This window comes from Heterodontus francisci, chromosome X (assembly GCF_036365525.1).
Source record: "Heterodontus francisci isolate sHetFra1 chromosome X, sHetFra1.hap1, whole genome shotgun sequence".
Lineage (NCBI taxonomy): Eukaryota > Metazoa > Chordata > Chondrichthyes > Heterodontiformes > Heterodontidae > Heterodontus > Heterodontus francisci.
Genome location: NC_090421.1, coordinates 10,297,561 through 10,315,126, shown reverse-complemented (window position 1 = coordinate 10,315,126; position 17,566 = coordinate 10,297,561). Strand labels below are relative to the sequence as shown.

At 43.5% G+C, this 17,566-nt stretch overlaps 1 protein-coding gene across 1 annotated transcript in view; it reads left to right on the top strand.

Moving 5' to 3' along the window:
* LOC137358663 (aryl hydrocarbon receptor-like) overlaps positions 1-12,532 on the top strand; it is a 43,605-nt gene extending 31,073 nt beyond the window's left edge. The window contains exons 8-11 of the mRNA XM_068024809.1: positions 72-181; positions 7,237-7,378; positions 8,679-10,530; positions 12,428-12,532. Coding sequence (XP_067880910.1) covers positions 72-181; positions 7,237-7,378; positions 8,679-10,530; positions 12,428-12,439 — 2,116 coding nt within the window. The 3' untranslated portion in view covers positions 12,440-12,532. The remainder of the gene's footprint in view (positions 1-71; positions 182-7,236; positions 7,379-8,678; positions 10,531-12,427) is intronic.
* The last annotated feature ends 5,034 nt before the right edge of the window (positions 12,533-17,566 follow it).

Here is a 17,566-nt window from a genome sequence, read left to right as displayed (position 1 = left end):
ACAACGTCTTTTCCATTTCGCCATTTTGTTCCTCACCACAAATCCTATTTGTGATTGTTTTCTTTTGGCAGGGGGAAGATTATTCTTGGTTATTCAGAGGCTGAGCTGTGCATGCAAGGGACGGGATACCAGTTCATTCATGCTGCGGACATGTTATATTGTGCTGAAAATCATGTAAGAAGTAAGTAGTGAGAATCAGTCTCTCCTTAGATCATTAACCGATAGATTTTAATATCAACGCATTGTACATGGTCAATTTTGAATGACGGTAGAACAGTGTTAAGTTTTGGGTTTTAACACAAAATATTTTCTTGGGTTCAGTGGCATAGATCACCCCAGTAAGTGAGCACTTGCTCCCTATGACCCGGAGTGCACCTTTATCGACCCAATATCCATGTGAATGTAACAAGCCCGTGGGGTTGAACAAGCAAGCCAATCTCTGTGTCTTTGCCGACTGGCTCTATCATGCGTCTCCATGTGGTTTCCTCAGCTTTGGAAAGGCAGAAGAATAAACCCTCTATCATAGTTGAAAGCCTAAGCCAAAGTATCAGCAAGATGTATTGAACGTGAAACCGATAAGTTAAATGTATTAAATACAAGCAATACATTTACAGTTGTAACAAACTTCATTATTCTGCTCAAGAATAATGAAGGCTCTCCTCCTGCACTGACACTTGATAAAACTGACCCTTGAAACACAGTTCTTCGTCTCTTATCTGACTGCTCAGTGTCACAAAGTCTCTACTTGCTCTTGTGCCTGACTGCATCAGACTGACTGCTGATGTGGTGCAAGACACCTTGGAATCTATGTCTAAATTCCTTTGAATATCAGCCAGAGCAAAGGCTGCTAAAGGGGAGATTTTCTGCTGAATTTTAAGGGGTAAAAATCACTGGCTGGAGGGGCTGACAGCAAAAAATTTGCCAAGCTTGAAATCTCTCCTAACTGAACAGTTTCTCTCCAAGTTAGACAGAACTGCTCAACAAACATCCATTAGGATGTTGAATGCATAAATTGTTTGCTAGTGGGGCTAATCTCTGGCAACTCTTGAAGCTCGAGACCTATGACTGTAGAATATTCCAGAAGTGCCAGAGGTGGCGGTACAGTCGTGTACAGCCCAGAGGGAGTGGCTCTGAGAGTCCTCAACATCGACTCTGGAGCGCATGAAGTCTCTTGGCGTCAGGTCAAACACACAGGCAAGGAAACCTCCTGCTGATTACCACCTACTGCCCTCCCTCAGCTGATGCATCTGTGCTCCTCCATGTTGAACACCACGTGGAAGAAGCATTGAGGGTAGCAAAGGCACAGAATGTATTCGGGGTGGGAGACGCTAATGTCACCAACAGTGACTCGGTAGCACCACCACTGACTGAGCTGGCCAAGTCCTGAAGGACATATCTGCCAGACTGGGCTTGCGGCAGGTGGTGAGAGAATCGACAAGCGGGAAAAAACTGCTTGATCTTGTCCTCACCAGTCTACCAGTTGCAGATGCATCTGTCCATGACAGTGTTGGTAGGAGTGACCACCACACAGTCCATGTGGCAATGAAGTCCCGTCTTCACACTAAGGACACCCTCCATCATGTTGTGTGGAACTACCACACTAATAAATGGGATGAACTCTGAACACATCTATCAGCTCAAAACTGGGCATCCATGAGGTGCTGTGGACCATCAGCAGCAGCAGAATTGTACTGAACCACAATTTGTAACCTCATGGCCTGGCATACCCCCCACTCTACCATTATTATCAAGCCAGGGGGCCAACCCTGGTTCCATGAGCAGTGCAGGAGAGCATGCCAGGAACAGCACCAGGCATACCTCAAAATGAGGTGCCAACTTGGTGACGCTGCAACACAGGACTATATGCATGCTAAAAAGCTGAAGCAGCATGCTATAGACAGAGCTGAGCAATCCCACAACCAACAAATCAAAGCTCTGCAGTCCTGTCACATCCACTCGTGAATGGTGGTGGACAATGAAACAACTAACTGGAGGAGGAGGCTCCAAAAACACCCCTAACCTCAATGATGGCGGAAGCCTAGCACATCAGTGCACAAGATAAGGCTGAAGCATTTGCAACCATCTTCAGCCAGAGGAGCCGAGTGAATAATCCATCTCGGCCTCCTCCTGAGGTCCCCAGCATCACAGATGCCAGTTTTCAGCCAATTCAGTTCACTCCACGTGATATCTAGAAACGGCTGAAGGCACTGGATACAGCAAAGGCGATGGGCCCTGATCACATCCCAGCTGAAGACTTGTATTCCAGAACTAGCCACACCCTTAGCCAAGTGGTTCCAGTACAGCTACTACACTGGCATCTACCCAACAATGTGGAAAGTTGCCTAGGGGAGGGTTTAAGCTAACTTTGCAGGGGTGTGGGAACCAGGAGGTAATACTGGAGAGAAATACCAAAGTGTACCAAATACTGGGAGAGACAGATAGCACTAGAGTAGAAATCGTAAGTTATTAAGTGGGTTCAGAATAAGGCGAAAAGTAATTAAGTCTAAATTAGGTTTACTGTGCATGTATGTGAATGTGTGGAGTGTGGTAAATAAAATTGGTGAGTTACAGACACAGATAGCCACATGGACATATGATGTTGTAGCTGAAGCGGAGACCTGGATCAAAGAAGGGCAGGACTGGGTATTACATATTCCTGGATATAAGGTGTTCAGGAAAGATAGGCAAGGAAGGAAAGGGGGAGGGGGTGGCAGTATTGATGAAGGAGAACATTGCAGTGCTGGAGAGAGAGGATGTCCCAGAAGGATCAAGGACAGGGTCTATTTGGCCGGAGCTAAGGAACAAAAAAGATGTAATTACATTGCTTGGTGTAGTCTATAGGCCACCAACTAATGGGAAAAATGTAGAGGAACAATTTGTTGGGGAATTACAGAGAGGTGCAAGAATTATCAAGTAGTTCTAATGGGGGACTTTAATTATCCGAACGTAGGCTGGGATAGTAGTAGTGTAAAGGGCAGAGAGGGGCAAGAGTTCCTAGAGTGTGTTCAGGAGAGTTTTCTACAGGGGTATGTGCCCAGTCCAACGAGAAAGGAGGCACTGCTGGACTTGGTTTTTGGGAATGAGGTGGTTTAATTGGATCAAGTGTCAGTAGGTGAACATTTAGGGGACAGTGATCATTGTATCACAAGGCTATGGAAAAGGAACAATCCAGAGTAAGAATAATTAACTTGGGGAAAAGCCAACTTCAATGGGTAAGAATGGATCTGACCCAGATAAATTGAAATCAAAGGTTGGCAGGCAAAATGGTAACTGAACAATGGGCTCCCTCTAGAAGAGATAGTTTGGTCAAGGTATATTCCCATGAAAAGGTAGGACAAACAAATCCAGAGCTTGCTGGATGACAAAAGAGACAGAAATTAAGATGAAGAAGAAAAAGTGTGCTCATGACAGATGTCAGGTGGTTCATACAACCGAGAACCAGGCTGAATACAGAAGGTTCGGAGGGAAATTGAAAAAGTGAATAAGAGAAGCAAGGAGAAAGTAGGAAAAGAGACTGGCAGCTAACATAAAAGGGAATCCAAAAGTCTTCAATAGGCATATGAATAGTAAAAGGGTGATAAAAGGAGGAGTGGGGTTGATTAGGGGCCAGAAGGGGGATTTACACATGGAGGCAGAGGACATGGCTGAGGTATTAAATTAATACTTTGCATCTGTCTTTACCAAGGAAGAAGATGCTGCACGGGTCATGGTGAAAAAGGAGGTAGCTCAGACTCTTGAAGTGTTTAAAATTGTTAAGGAGGGGATATTGGATAGGCTGTCTGGGCTTAGAGTTGATAATGCACTAGGACCAGATGAAATGCATCCAAGGATGCTGAAGGAAGTGAGAGTGAAAATTGCAGAGGCACTGGCCATAATTTTCCAAGCTTCATTAAGCTCAGGTGTGGTGCCAGAGGAGTAGAGAATTGAAAATGTTACACCCTTATTCAAAAAAGGGTGTCAAGCTAAGCCCAGCAACTACAGACCAGTCAGTTTTACCTCGGTGGTGAGGAAGAACAAACAAAGAACAAAGAACAGTACAGCACAGGAACAGGCCATTCGGCCCTCCAAGCCTGCGCCGCTCTTGATGCCTGCCTCAACTAAAACCTTCTGCACTTCCGGGGACCGTATCCCTCTATTCCCATTCTATTCATGTATTTGTCAACATGCCTCTTAAACGTCGCTGTCGTACCTGCTTCCACCACCTCCCCCGGCAGCAAGTACCAGGCACTCACCACCCTCTGTGTAAAGAACTTGCCTCGCACATCCCCTCTAAACCTTTCCCCTCTCACCTTAAACCTATGTCCCCTAGTAACTGACTCTTGCACCCTGGGAAAAAGCTTCTGACTATCCACTCTGTCCATGCCGCTCATAACTTTGTAAACCTCTATCATGTTGCCCCTCCACCTCCGTCGTTCCAGTGAAAACAATCTGAGTTTTTCCAACCTCTCCTCATAGCTAATACCCTCCAGACCAGGCAACATCCTGGTAAACCTCTTCAGTACCCTCTCCAAAGCCTCCACGACCTTCTGGTAGTGTGGCGACCAGAATTGCACGCAATATTCTAAGTGTGGCCTAAATAAAGTTCTGCACAGCTGCAGCGTGACTTGCCAATTTCTATAATCTATGCCCCGACAGATGAAGGCAAGCATGCCGTATGCCTTCTTGACTACCTTATCCACCTGCATTGCCACTTTCAGTGATCTGTGGACCTGTACGCCCAGATCTCTCTGCCTGTCAATAACTCTAAGGGTTCTGCCATTTACTGTATACTTCCCACCTGCATTAGATCTTCCAAAATGCATTACCTCACATTTGTCCGGATTAAACTCCATCTGCCATTTCTCCACCCAAGTCTCCAACCGATCTACATCCTGCTGTATCCTCTGACAATCCTCATCACTCTCTGCAACTCCACCAACCTTTGTGTCGTCCGCAAACTTACTAAGCTTCTAGAAATGATAATTCAGGACAAAATTAATAGTTACTTGGACAAATGTGGGTTAATTAAGGAAAGTCAGCATGGATTTGTTAAGGACAAATTGTGTTTAACTAACTTGCTTGAGTTTTTGGATGAGGTAACACAGAGGGTTGATGAGGGTAATGCTGTTGATGTGGTGTACACGGACTTCCAAAAGGCATTTGATAAAATGCCAAGTAACAGACTTATCAGCAAATAAAAGGGACAGCAGCAACATGGATACAAAATTGGCTGACAGGAAACAGAGGATAGTGGTTAATGGTTGCTTTTCAGACTGGAGGAAGGTATGTAGCGGAGTTCCCCAGGGATCAGTGTTGGGACCCCTACTCTTCCTGATATATATTAATGACCTGGAACGCTATGGATTTTAAGAAAGCGTTTGATAAGGTACCACATAAAAGACTGGTTAACAAAATTGAGGCTCATGGAATAGGAGGGTCAGTTTCAGCTTGGATAAAAAATTGGCTTAAGGACAGGCGGAGAGTTGTAGTAAATGGGGTGTTTTTCAGACTGGAGGATGGTAGACAGTGGTGTTCCCCAAGGTTCAGTGCTGGGGCCACTGCTTTCTTTGCTATAAATAACTTAGATCTTGGAATACAGAGTAGAATTTCTAAATTTGCTGATGATCCCAAACTTGGACGTGCGGCAAACATTGAGGATGATACCAATTGACTGCAACAAGACATAGATAGGCTAGCAGACAAGTGGCAGATGGAATTTAAAACAGAGAAATATGAGGTGATGCATTTTGGCAGAAGGGATAGGGACAGGCAATATATACTTAATGGCACAGTTCTAAAGGGTGTACATTGACCTTCGAAGGTGGCAGGACATATTGAGAGAGTGTTTAGTAAAGCAGATGGGATCTCCAGCTTCATAAATAGAGGTATTGAGTACAATAGCAGGGAAGTTATGCTGAACCTTTATAAAGTTCTGGTTAGGCCACAACTAGAGTATTGCATCCAATTCTGACCAACACACTTCAGGAAGGATGTGAGGGTCCTTGAGAGGGTGCAGAGGAGATTTACCAGAATAGTTCCAGGGATGAGGGATTTTAGTTACAAGGTTAGGTTGGAAAAGCTGGAGTTGTTCTCCCTGGAGCAAAGGAGATTGAGGGGAGATTTGATAGAGGGTGTATAAGATTATGACCGGTTGAGATAAGTTAGGCAAAGAAAAACTCTTCCCATTAACTGATGGTACAAGGACTAGGGGATACAGTTTGAAGGTTTTGGGCAAGAGATGCAGGGGGAATGTGAGGAAGAACTTTTTCACGCAGCGGGTGGTAATGCCCTGGAACTCGTTGCCCGTAAGGGTGGTGGAAGTGGAGACGATCAATGACTTCAAAAGGAAATTGGATGGCCGTTTGAAAGAAATAAACTTGCAGGGCTACGGGGATCGAGTGGGGGAGTGGGACCGACTGCATAGCTCTGTGGAGAGCCAGCATGGGCTCGATGGGCTAAATGGTCTCCCTTTGTGCCGTAAATGACTCTGACTCAAGGGCAATGAGGAATGGGCAATAAATGCTGGCTTTAGCAGTGATGCTCACATCCCATGAAAGAATTTTAAAAACCTGATAAAAATACTTCATTTTTGTAAGCAATCAGAATATTTACTGATCCAGTTGTTGATTCTGGTCAAGAAAGGTGGAATTTTCACCCATTCAGTCCAGTTACATGACCCAGTTTCTCGTTTGGCCCAATATGCTCTATAATTTGTTACTAACTGAACTTTTTATTCAGAGAGACCATGTGGAGGACCACTATAGGGAATCATTATCAATTGTATTAGGGATGAGTTTCTGAGCTTGGAGGTGGGGCCCATTTTTAAGACCGTGGGAATCAAATATGTGGCAAAAATCAACCAGACCAAAGCAGGCAGCAGCATCTACAGACAATGCACAGACAGGAAGGAGCTCCACATCATGTCAAATGTGTAGTTTGCCTAACTTAGGAAATCTTGATACTGACACTGTGTAAAAGATGGAAGATTTTCCATTTCTCACTTTACTGAGCACAGAATGCACCTGAAAATAAACATTAAAAAAATCCATATTGTTCTACCTCAAAAATTCCCAAATGGAGCCATAGCCAGTGGGAGAATAACCCGCTTTCCTAATGCAGGCTGCACCACCACTGGTGGTGGTCATAAAGACTGTCACCACCTCTAAATGAAGTCAAGTTGTCATGTGGTAATTCTGGAGGGAGAATGATGAAAAGAGGATATAGATTAAGAAAAATGACTGCTATTATGTGTTCTAGTGGTGAAAACAGGAGAAAGCGGGCTAACTGTCTTTCGGCTCCTAACAAAGGAGAAACGATGGACTTGGGTTCAGGCCAATGCTCGTCTAGTCTACAAGAATGGAAGGCCCGAATATATTATCGCAACTCAAAGACCTCTGATGTGAGTAGATTGTATTTTTTCATCCAGGAGGGATTGATCTCAAAATCTATCACTGAATGGATATTCTTGACACTTGAAACAAATATGGTGTGTGATATATTGAATGCGATGAAAATCCTGGTTCACGTGCTGCAGCAAATAACCTTACATTACATGAGCATGTGATGTAATCTCAACTTGTTTACCAGCATTGCAGTCTCCCTGCCTCAGGTATTCAACCTGTTGGCAAAGCTCAGCAATTACAGCAGAAGATTATTACCTAAACTGCAAAAGGTTGACCAAAGAATCTACATGGTAGGGAAAGAGTTACAATGAGTGATACTGTGGGTTAGAATATCATTTTACCTGTGAGACTTTGGTTTAAATCCAAATTAGACTGACAAAATCTCCTTGTTGTCCAGGGTAAGGTTTCCAAGTCAAATTAGTTTGATTATAACCCTGCTTGTTGCTAAAACTGGCACTAAATTAGCACTGATTCGCACTAAGAAAAGGGAGAATGAGTGCTACGAATTAGCCTGTAAATAGATGAGTCAAAATGACATTGCTGAGAAGTGGATGCAGTCCAGTGGGATCCTCTTCACTTGTGTCATCCCATCACATCCTCTTCAGTGTTCTACTGCTGAGGGTAAGGGTGTGTAAGGCTTCACAAGGTAGCTCCATAAATGGGAATGTTGTTTGGAAAGTATTTAAACTTGGATTCCAGGAATATAAAGGGCATATTGTATTCAACAGTGTATCTGAAAGGATATGGGGAGTGGTTGGAGGAATCTGATTAAATGGATAAATCTTTGAGAGCCAGCACATGGCCAATTGACTGAATGGCCTCCTTTTGTGCAGTAAAACTCAATGATGTTCTGCTTCTACATCTTGTTAAAATGGACTGTTCCCCAAGATGATTTCATATATTGATGCATCATTTGAGATACCTGTAGAAAGGAGGGTATTGAAAACACATAAGTAACAGTATGATTGAAGGTACGTAGTTACGATTTTTATCTTGCATACCAATATGGTTTGAATAAAGAGAAGTTTATGGGGTAAAAATTCATCTTGGGCAGTAGCCTAAAATGGGCGATACTATGTCGGCAGCTTCTTATACATCCCGCCTGATATACAGCTCCATTGATTTCAATGGAACTGAATATTGGGCAGTGTGTATAACAGGCAGGCCTACAATTCCGCCCATTTTGCAAGCCCCAAGCTGAATTTCTATCCCAATATCTTTAAAGCACTCTTTTACATTGGAACTTGTTTAACTCTTAGGGAAAATGAGAAAAGTAATTTCTTAATTAATTGATAGGGATGGTGAAGGGGAAGAACACCTCAGCAAACGTTCCTTACACCTTCCATTTACATACTCTACTGGAGAAGCTGTCCTTTATGAGGATGGGACCTTTGTTTCAGGACTTCCAGATCTTCACCAGGCGAAACAAAAGGGTGAAAAAGCCAAGAAGAGCACCGGGAAGTTTAAACATAGGGAGAAGAGTGAGAGCATTGACCCCAATTCCTTGTTAGGAGCCCTGATGAAGCAGGATGAATCTGTGTATGTCAGCCACCCAGCTGCAGAACCTAAATGCTCCTTCAATGCTGGCTTCTTTAATGGAAGTGGTAAAAATGAAGTTAAGAGTAGAATGGAAGACATTGATCCTGGGTCTCTCGGAAAACAAAAGTCCTGCTATCAAGATGGTGTCTTAGCTACTTTGGAAACCCTCTCCGAGAACAGCCAACACAACCAAGTCAATGTTGAGACACAAAGCACGCTACAGAACCTAGGAGTTGAGATGGAAGATCTAGAACTGCTCCTACTTGATGAGAAGCAAATGCAAGTTAAAATAGACCCTAATTATGCTCCTTCTCTAAGTGACTTTTTGACAAACCATGAAATTTTATCTTATGTTCATGACTCTTTGATGAAGAGTGGTGATGGATTGGTATCTGTAGAGGAACAGATAAGTTCTGCTATGGATGCAAGTAAAGATCTAGTGCATGGTCGGCTTTATCAACAGCCAAGATGCAGTCAGATACGGCAGCATCAAACAACATACCAGCAAGTTGGCCCAATACAAAAATCTCTGCTCAGTTCACAGGTGTACATGGACAATGAGGGGCTTGGCAGTGAGAATCAAATATGTGGCAATAATCAACCAGATCAACGCAGGCAGCAGCATCTACAGACAATGCACGAAATGGGTATGCAGCAACAACAGAATAACGTGCAAGAGTCAATCCAAAATGTGCAGCAGCAAATGCGCATTACTTCAGATCATTTTTGTAATTTACAAATGCAAGCAAACAGGATGAGCCACAATTTGCAACAACGGGACGAAAACCTCCAGTGTTTGCATCTCTTTGAACACAATGAGCAACATCACTGCAAAATCTCATATAAGCAACATATGCAGTCCCTTCAATCACATGCCACACCTCAACCAGCAGTTAATGTTCTGCAGCAAATGTGTAGAGTGCCAAACCACCAACAGCATTGCTCTCGTGATTTGATGCAACAGTGTCACAATGACCAAGGTCAAAGTCCAAGCAATCATCAGGAATTGCAACATTGCATACAAGAAGGAGTAGAAATTGTGCAACAGGAGCAGAATCAAACCATCCACCACTGGCCCCAGAGCGTGGAAGTGACCCAGTGCATAGGACAGGAGTGTTGTAATGTGCTGCAGTGGCCAAAACTGGGGGGAAATATGGTGCGTCAAGAACATGCCCAGATGTCTGAGATGATGGGACCTCCAAAAGACAAAGGTGGCAATTTGCAGGTGACCTGGCCAGAGAACCAACAAAGTGCAGACACTAACCGTCAACAGCAAAATTGTGGGTGGTTTACCCGTGAAAATTGCCCATTTAATTCTTATGGCCCAGAACAGCCTGTGAATATTTCTTGTGGCCATACAGCTGCGACTCATGAGTGGCAAATGATCCACCCCAATGAAACTACAGCTGCAAATTGTAACAGCTCAAGGGTTATAATGAAGGACACCACATACCCTAGTGGGAGTGAAGGTGGTGTCTGTTATCAAGAGTTTGCTGATCCTTTATCTTCATCCTGTATTAGTGCTGAATCTTTCCTACAGATGATGACAGAAGACCAACCAACAAATAATATTGGTGACATATTCTCTGCATCAACATTTCAAAATGAGGTAAGCAAAGATATCTTAGGAAAGCTTTTAAATAAATCTTTTTTGATTATCTATCTAGCCATAAAGACTTGAATTTATACAGTTCTTATCTTTAGGCCATCCTATAACATTTTGCAGCCAATGAATTAGTTTTGAATTGCAGTCACAGTTGTTTTGTTGGCAAACACAGCAGCTAATTAGCACACAGCAAGGCCCTGCAGACAGCATAGGATGAACTACCAGTTAATCAGTTTTGATAGTGTGAGTCACAGGGTGAATTTTGGACAGGACACCCAGAAAACTCCCTGCTCTTCTTTGAAAAAAGGGTCATGCAATCTTTTATCTCCACCTGAACAGGCAGGAAGGGCCTAGTTTAAGGTCTCATCTGAAAGGTGACCCTTCTTACAATGCAGCACTGAAGCGTCAGCCGAGATCATGTGCTCTGGGGTGCGTCTTGCATTTACAATTTCCTGACTCAGAGGTGAGAGTGCTACCACTGAAACAAGTTGACATATGTGCATGTCTATGCAGCCGCCCATTCAGTTACTTTAATAGGTATCTCGCCAGTTTTACTACTTTGTGCTCATAAGTATCTGCTATGCAGTAGTTATTCAGAATAACATTTTCTGAGACAGCAAAACAACATTGTGTGTGTAAGATGGTGAACTTGTGATTTAAAGTTATGATCTTTCAAAATAGCACATTTTAAAAATTGTGATACAGGTACATTCAAAAGCAGACTGGACTGCAGTTGAGATCAAGTGATTGTATTTGAAAATCACATGGTAATGTGATCTAGGCAAATACATTCAAGATCTATCTTTTTAAATTTATCAATACTGCTTTGCATATAAATTTTGCTGTAACAGTGCCCTTGCCTGCCCCAGAGTACTGTCTATAACCAATTTCCTACAGATGTTTGTATCTTCTGGTCTGCCTATCAGTCCTTCTCTCTGGTTATTTGTCTAATTTATCTAAAGGTCTCTTTAGAAGTAGGACTAAAATGAGCTTATTAACCTTCGAAGATTATCAACAAAGCCTTCAGCTACTCAAAACTCTGAAAGAGTTTGTATGTCATTCAAAACTTGACAGACTTTTTGATTTATGTGTGTCTTTACACTGTCCATTTAAGTTCTTGGATATAATGTTATATCATCAAGGTCACGGGGTTCCATGTCTAAATATATGCAAATGACCAGAAGAAAATGCACCTTTCAAGAACGATAAATGATAGGTTTTCTTTGTTCGTGGGAAGGCTATAATTGATTTTGGTGTCCCCAGTTTTTGTGGCAGTGGGGGGAGGGTGGTATTCAACCAGGGTTCTTACTCCCGATCACTACCTAGGGAAGTTGTTATTATACAGAACAGTTATTACATGTGGACAATGCATGAAAAAAGACGAGGATCAGATGCATTGTCACCTCTCGTAGAAAACCTATTGCACTCACTGTTTAAGCCTCACATGTAAAGACTGACCACTTGTACAAGGTACTGGAGGATAACCAGCACCCATGGGACTATATCTCTGCATGAAAAGAAGACAGTGGACTATAGTACAATGGTTATGTTACTGAACTAGTAATTCAGAGGCCTTGGATTAATAATCCCACCAATCACAATCTAGCATTGATCCAACCAATCTTTCATGTCCTTCCTCTTTTTTTTCCCCTTGCTTTCCCTTTCTTTACTTTTATAAACAACAACAATATTTTTCTTGAAGTTTATCCAATGTTATCCGTCCTTTCGCCTGATATTTCCTTTTTTGCATTTTGCCTTTCTTTCCTCCCTTTGATCTTTCTTTTTCTTTCTTTCTTTCCCTTCCTCTCTTCCTTCCTTCTTTCCTCTCTTCCTTCCTTCCTTCCTTTCTCTCTTTCTTTCTCCCCTGGTATCAGGACTCACACCCATGTTCTTTTTTCAGAATTTTCCATGAAGGAATGCAAAGCGATCAAAAGCCTCCTAACCGTGAAGTGTTGATTATTCCATCCAACTGGACCAGAGGTTGGCCTGCATTCAGGATGAAGAAAATGTTTCACTTCTGAAAAAGCTTTGTAAAAGGATGAATTTTCAATACACTTTGTCATATTGTTGTCACAGGCCAGAGCTGGTGAGGGAAATTCCCTCTAATATAGGTAGTAAAGAAAGAAGGTGCATTTATAGAGTACCTTTCATGATCTCAGGACATCCCAATGTGCTTTACAGCCATTAAGTATTTTTGAGGTGTACTCACTGTTGTAGGAAATGCGGCAGCAAGGTCCCACAAACAGCAATGTAATAATGATCAGATATTCTGTTTTTTAGTGATGTTGGTTGAGGAATAAATATTGGCCAGAACTCCCCCACTTCAAATGGTGCCATGGGATCTTTTGCATCCAACTGAGGGCGCAGACAGGGCCTCGGTTTAACACCTCATCCGAAAGGCAACAGTGCAGCACTCCCTCAGTGCTGCACTGGAGTGTTAACCATGGATTATGCGCTCAAGTATCTGGAGTGGGACTTAAACCCACAACCTTCTGAGTCAGAATCAAGAGTCCTACCATAGCTGAAACCACAGCTGAACCTATGGTGGAGAACACCCTCTTGATAAGAAGGAAGGAAAAACTGAGCAGCACCAGTCATATTCTGCAGAGACACCATTCCAGTGACTAGTTACGGAGGAGTACTGATGGTGGCTCTGTATGTGGTGAAAATCTCTGGATTTTAGCTGTAGGGTGCAATGTGCTGGTAAGAGACAGCAGTAGGTGAACCAAAGGAAAAACATGAAGTAAATATGTGGTTCACAAATAATTATAAACCATGATGATAAAAAAAAATGGCTTTCTGTGAATATGGTCAAATCTCATTGGAATATTATTTTCATTAAAAACCTTCCATTACGACAAACTATTATTACACGCCTCCCATAATAGCAGACCATTTTAGCCTACCCTGATGGCTCAGTGGGTAAATGATATGGTACTGAGCTATGTGGACTGGTGTTGGGGGGGGGGGGGGCACTACAGTTTGTTTTAGTGCCCATGGTTGTTCTTCTTCTTTGGCCTCCTTGTCTCGAGAGACGATGGGTAAGCGCCTAGAGGTGGTCAGTGGTTTGTGAAGCAGCGCCTGGAGTGGCTATAAAGGCCAATACTAGAGTGACAGACTCTTCCACAGGTGCTGCAGATAAAATTGTTTGTCGGGGCTGTTACACAGTTGCGCTTCTGTCTTTTTTCCTGCCAATTGCTAAGTCTCTTCGACTCGCCACACTTTAGCCCCGCCTTTATGGCTGCCCGCCCGCCAGCCATGGTTAGACAGGAGAAATATTAGCCATGGTTCCTTTGCCTGGTCATTACTCATTGGCCCCTGCTGGAAGGTGTCATTGTTTGGATGTCTGATGAAGAACTGGCATTGGCACACACATATGCTTACTTGTGTATGTCATTTGTCCAAGAGATGTAGCACTACATGTATTTGAGATGTTATGTGACTTGCTATTGGTGACCGTTGAACTTGTCTGGGATTCTAAATACAGAGCAGCTCTTCCAACACAGTTTATCCGACTCTCACAAACTGGCTTATCTTTGGTGGTGGCTTTCATCTGATTGAATACATGAGTCAACCAAGACACACACAAGCTTTCCTTTACAAAATATGAACAAGTTATCAATCTTACTGGTGTGTATTGAGGTATAAGAGGCATGAGTTGGATGAGTTTGGGTCCATTGGAATTTTTGCACAGTGAGAGTAAATTGGGGCATTGGAACTCTCTACGGTGGGAGTTAGTTTGACACATTGTCCCATCAAATAGGTGTGAATACAAAATTGTTTTCCCCATTTGCATTTTATGCTTGGTTCAGAATTATACTTGGATCAGAAATGTGCTTATTGCAGTTAACTGCACATACATTTGGAGGAGTCTCACTGCCATAGGGCTATAATCAGTTCAGATTTTACTTTTGCAGCATGGCTTTACTTGAAATGGACACCGGTGGATTCAAAGTCTGAATTGATTTAATTTGGTAAAAATATGAACTGATCTAAATTAAGCATCAAGTCCTGCAGCAAATGCAGAATAGCAACAGGGGATTCTAACATAAAATGGGAGGAAAATATAAATAGCATGCATTGGAATTATTAATGTGGCAGCTTACAGGCTGTGTACACTACCTGATCGATTTTATTGCTGTTATACTTTCATGAAACAAAAATAAAACAAAATTCTGTCTTGTCATTTTGGGAGGACTTGGTGTTTAATATTTGCCAACCTACCAGGTCACTTTAATTTTGAGGTTGCCATGACCTTCTCAACACTTGTTTATCATGGGCAAAAGGCATTTCCTGCTGGGGAATGTTGGGTGTCTGTCCCCATAATACGTGAAATGACTTGCACTTCTCTGGTGAATGGCCAGTAGTTCAGTATATTACGGCAAGTGAAGAGATACAGAAGAAACTGTGGACATTTTTGGGGGGTGAGACCTGGCAAAAATTGAGGATACTTTACCTTTGCAGCTGGGGGTGAGTCCCAGTCAGTTTCTCCCCTCAAGGGAAATTTCATCTGACTCAGAAGATTATTTTACACTTCTGTGACTTTCCAAAGTTGAAGAATGACATCCACTTTTGGCTCAAACAACTTGTTCTGACTAAATTGATGAACTATATAGTACAATACACCACCGTGCCTTTGTGACCAGATTATGGGGAGACAATCACAGAAAAGGTGTGCATACCGGCGTGTTTGGTCTTTGATATATCTGCGGTGGAAAGCTGATACATGACTGCTAGATATGTTGACATCCACCACCACTCCCCCTCCCCCTTCCCCGCCCCCCCCCCCAACAACATTTTGCTGCTGATGATTATGCTGGACTTCATTTCAACTAACAATGCTGCATCTCCCTCAAATCTGCACGCAAAGGTACAAATCTCTCTTCATTCTACCAGAAATTCCTCAAGACAATGCTCTTTTGAAGGACATCTTACTTGCTTGAATGGACTCAATTCAAGTTTGCAAACATAACCTCATCATGTAAGAGTAATATAATTAGGTCCTAATTCCCCTATCTCTTCCATCCACATCTCCAGTACCAACTGTGAAGAGTTCATGAATCTCCGGATCTTTTAGGATTGACACCATCGTGTAGCTGTCTCTAGTGATACCTCACCCTCACTGCTCCTGCCCTGCCCCCACCACTACCACAATGTCCCATTGCTCTGCAGTTTTTGTCCCATCTTTTTCCCTGCCCACAAAGCTCACCTTTGCTATGAGACCCATGTCTTGCTCCATCAATCCCTTCGCCACTCAACTCCCTCTTGCCTTGCAAGCGTACTGACACTATAAATGGTTATTTTTTTCAGGCACTGATCTCCTTTCGAAACAGTTTTAACGCCCCCCCACCCCAAACAATCTTCTGTTTGGCCCATCCTTACTCTCCAAATACCCTCCCATCCCTAATCACTTTTTCTAGGAAAGGACTTTCGGCCCTCACCAGGGCCAGGATCAGAGGCGGGTGGGACCGCAAAATTAGTTCCACCGTGCCAGTTCCCCGGCGCCATCCTGCCTCCAGGCCATTTTTGTAGTGGGGAGAGCGGGGACGGCAGGTCTACCCGCCCGCATGCATTGGATAGTTGATTAAGCTTGTTAAGGGCCTAATTAAGTAAAAACTTTTCTAGTCGGCCTCCAGTTTCTTGCACCGGCGGGGGCCAGTTTAGGTGCCTGGAGATGGGCACCCAGCAGCAGATTGGGAGGGCCAGTGCTCCAAACAAGCCTAGGGTTCTGCCTACCTGGGTGAGAGGGCAGCCACAGACTGCCCTGTAGAGGGATTCCCCCCACAGTGGACGCAGAATCTCTTTTTTTTTAATTTAAGATTTTCAAAAGTTGGTGAGGGGGACACCTCCATGTTACATAGAAACGTAGAAAATAGGAGCAGGAGCAGGCCATTCAGCCCTTCGAGCCTGCTCCACCATTCATTATGATCATGGCAGATCATCCAGCTCAGTAATCTGTTCCTGCTTTCGCCCCATACCCTTTGATCCCTTTAGACCCAAGAGCTATATCTAACTCCTTCTTGAAAACATACAATGTTTTGGCCTCAACTGCTTTCTGTGGCAGCGAATTCCACAGGCTCACCACTCTCTGGGTGAAGAAATTTCTCCTCGTCTCAGTCCTGAAAGGTTTACCCCGTATCCTTAGACTGTGACCCCTGGTTCTGGACTCCCCCACCTTCGGGAACATCATTCCTGCATCTACCCTGTCAAGTCCTGTTAGAACTTTATAGGTTTCTATGAGATCCCCCCCTCACTCTTCTGAACTCCAGCGAATATAATCCTAACCAACTCAATCTCTCCTCATACGTCAGTCCCGCCATCCCAGGAATCAGTCTGGTAAACCTTCGCTGCACTCCCTCTATAGCAAGAACATCCTTCCTCAGATAAGGAGACCAAAACTGCACACAATATTCCAGGTGTGGCCTCACCAAGGCCCTGTATAATTGCAGCGACATCCCTGCTTCTGTATTTGAATCCTCTCACTATGAAGGCCAACATACCATTTGCCTTTTTTACCGCCTGTTGCACCTGCATGCTTACTTTCAGCGACTGGTGCACGAGAACACCCAGGTCTCGCTGCATATTCCCCTCTCTCAGTTTATAGCTGTTCAGATAACCTGCCTTCCTGTTTTTGCCACCAAAGTGGATAACCTCACATTTATCCACATTATACTGCATCTGTCATGCATTAGCCCACTCACTCAACTTGTCCAAATCACCCTGAAGCCTCTCTGCATCCTCCTCCTGCCTTCCTCCTGCAGAATGGCTGTTCCTCTGCAGGGAGGGAAAAGATTATAGCAAAACTTCAGATGCTACAGAGTGATTTAAATTAATTACTCTAGAAGTTTGCAGGAGAAAGTTAAGTGCTTTAAATGCCCCAGCCTCTGAAGGGGAATTTTTTGCTCCTCACCTTTTGTACGACCCCACTTTCGCACCTTGAGTTCCAGTCGCGAATTGATTACACTCGTACCATGGGGGATTTTGCACTCGGGCTTTTGTTAAGTAGTTTATGTGGGCACTTGGGCATAATTTCATCTCG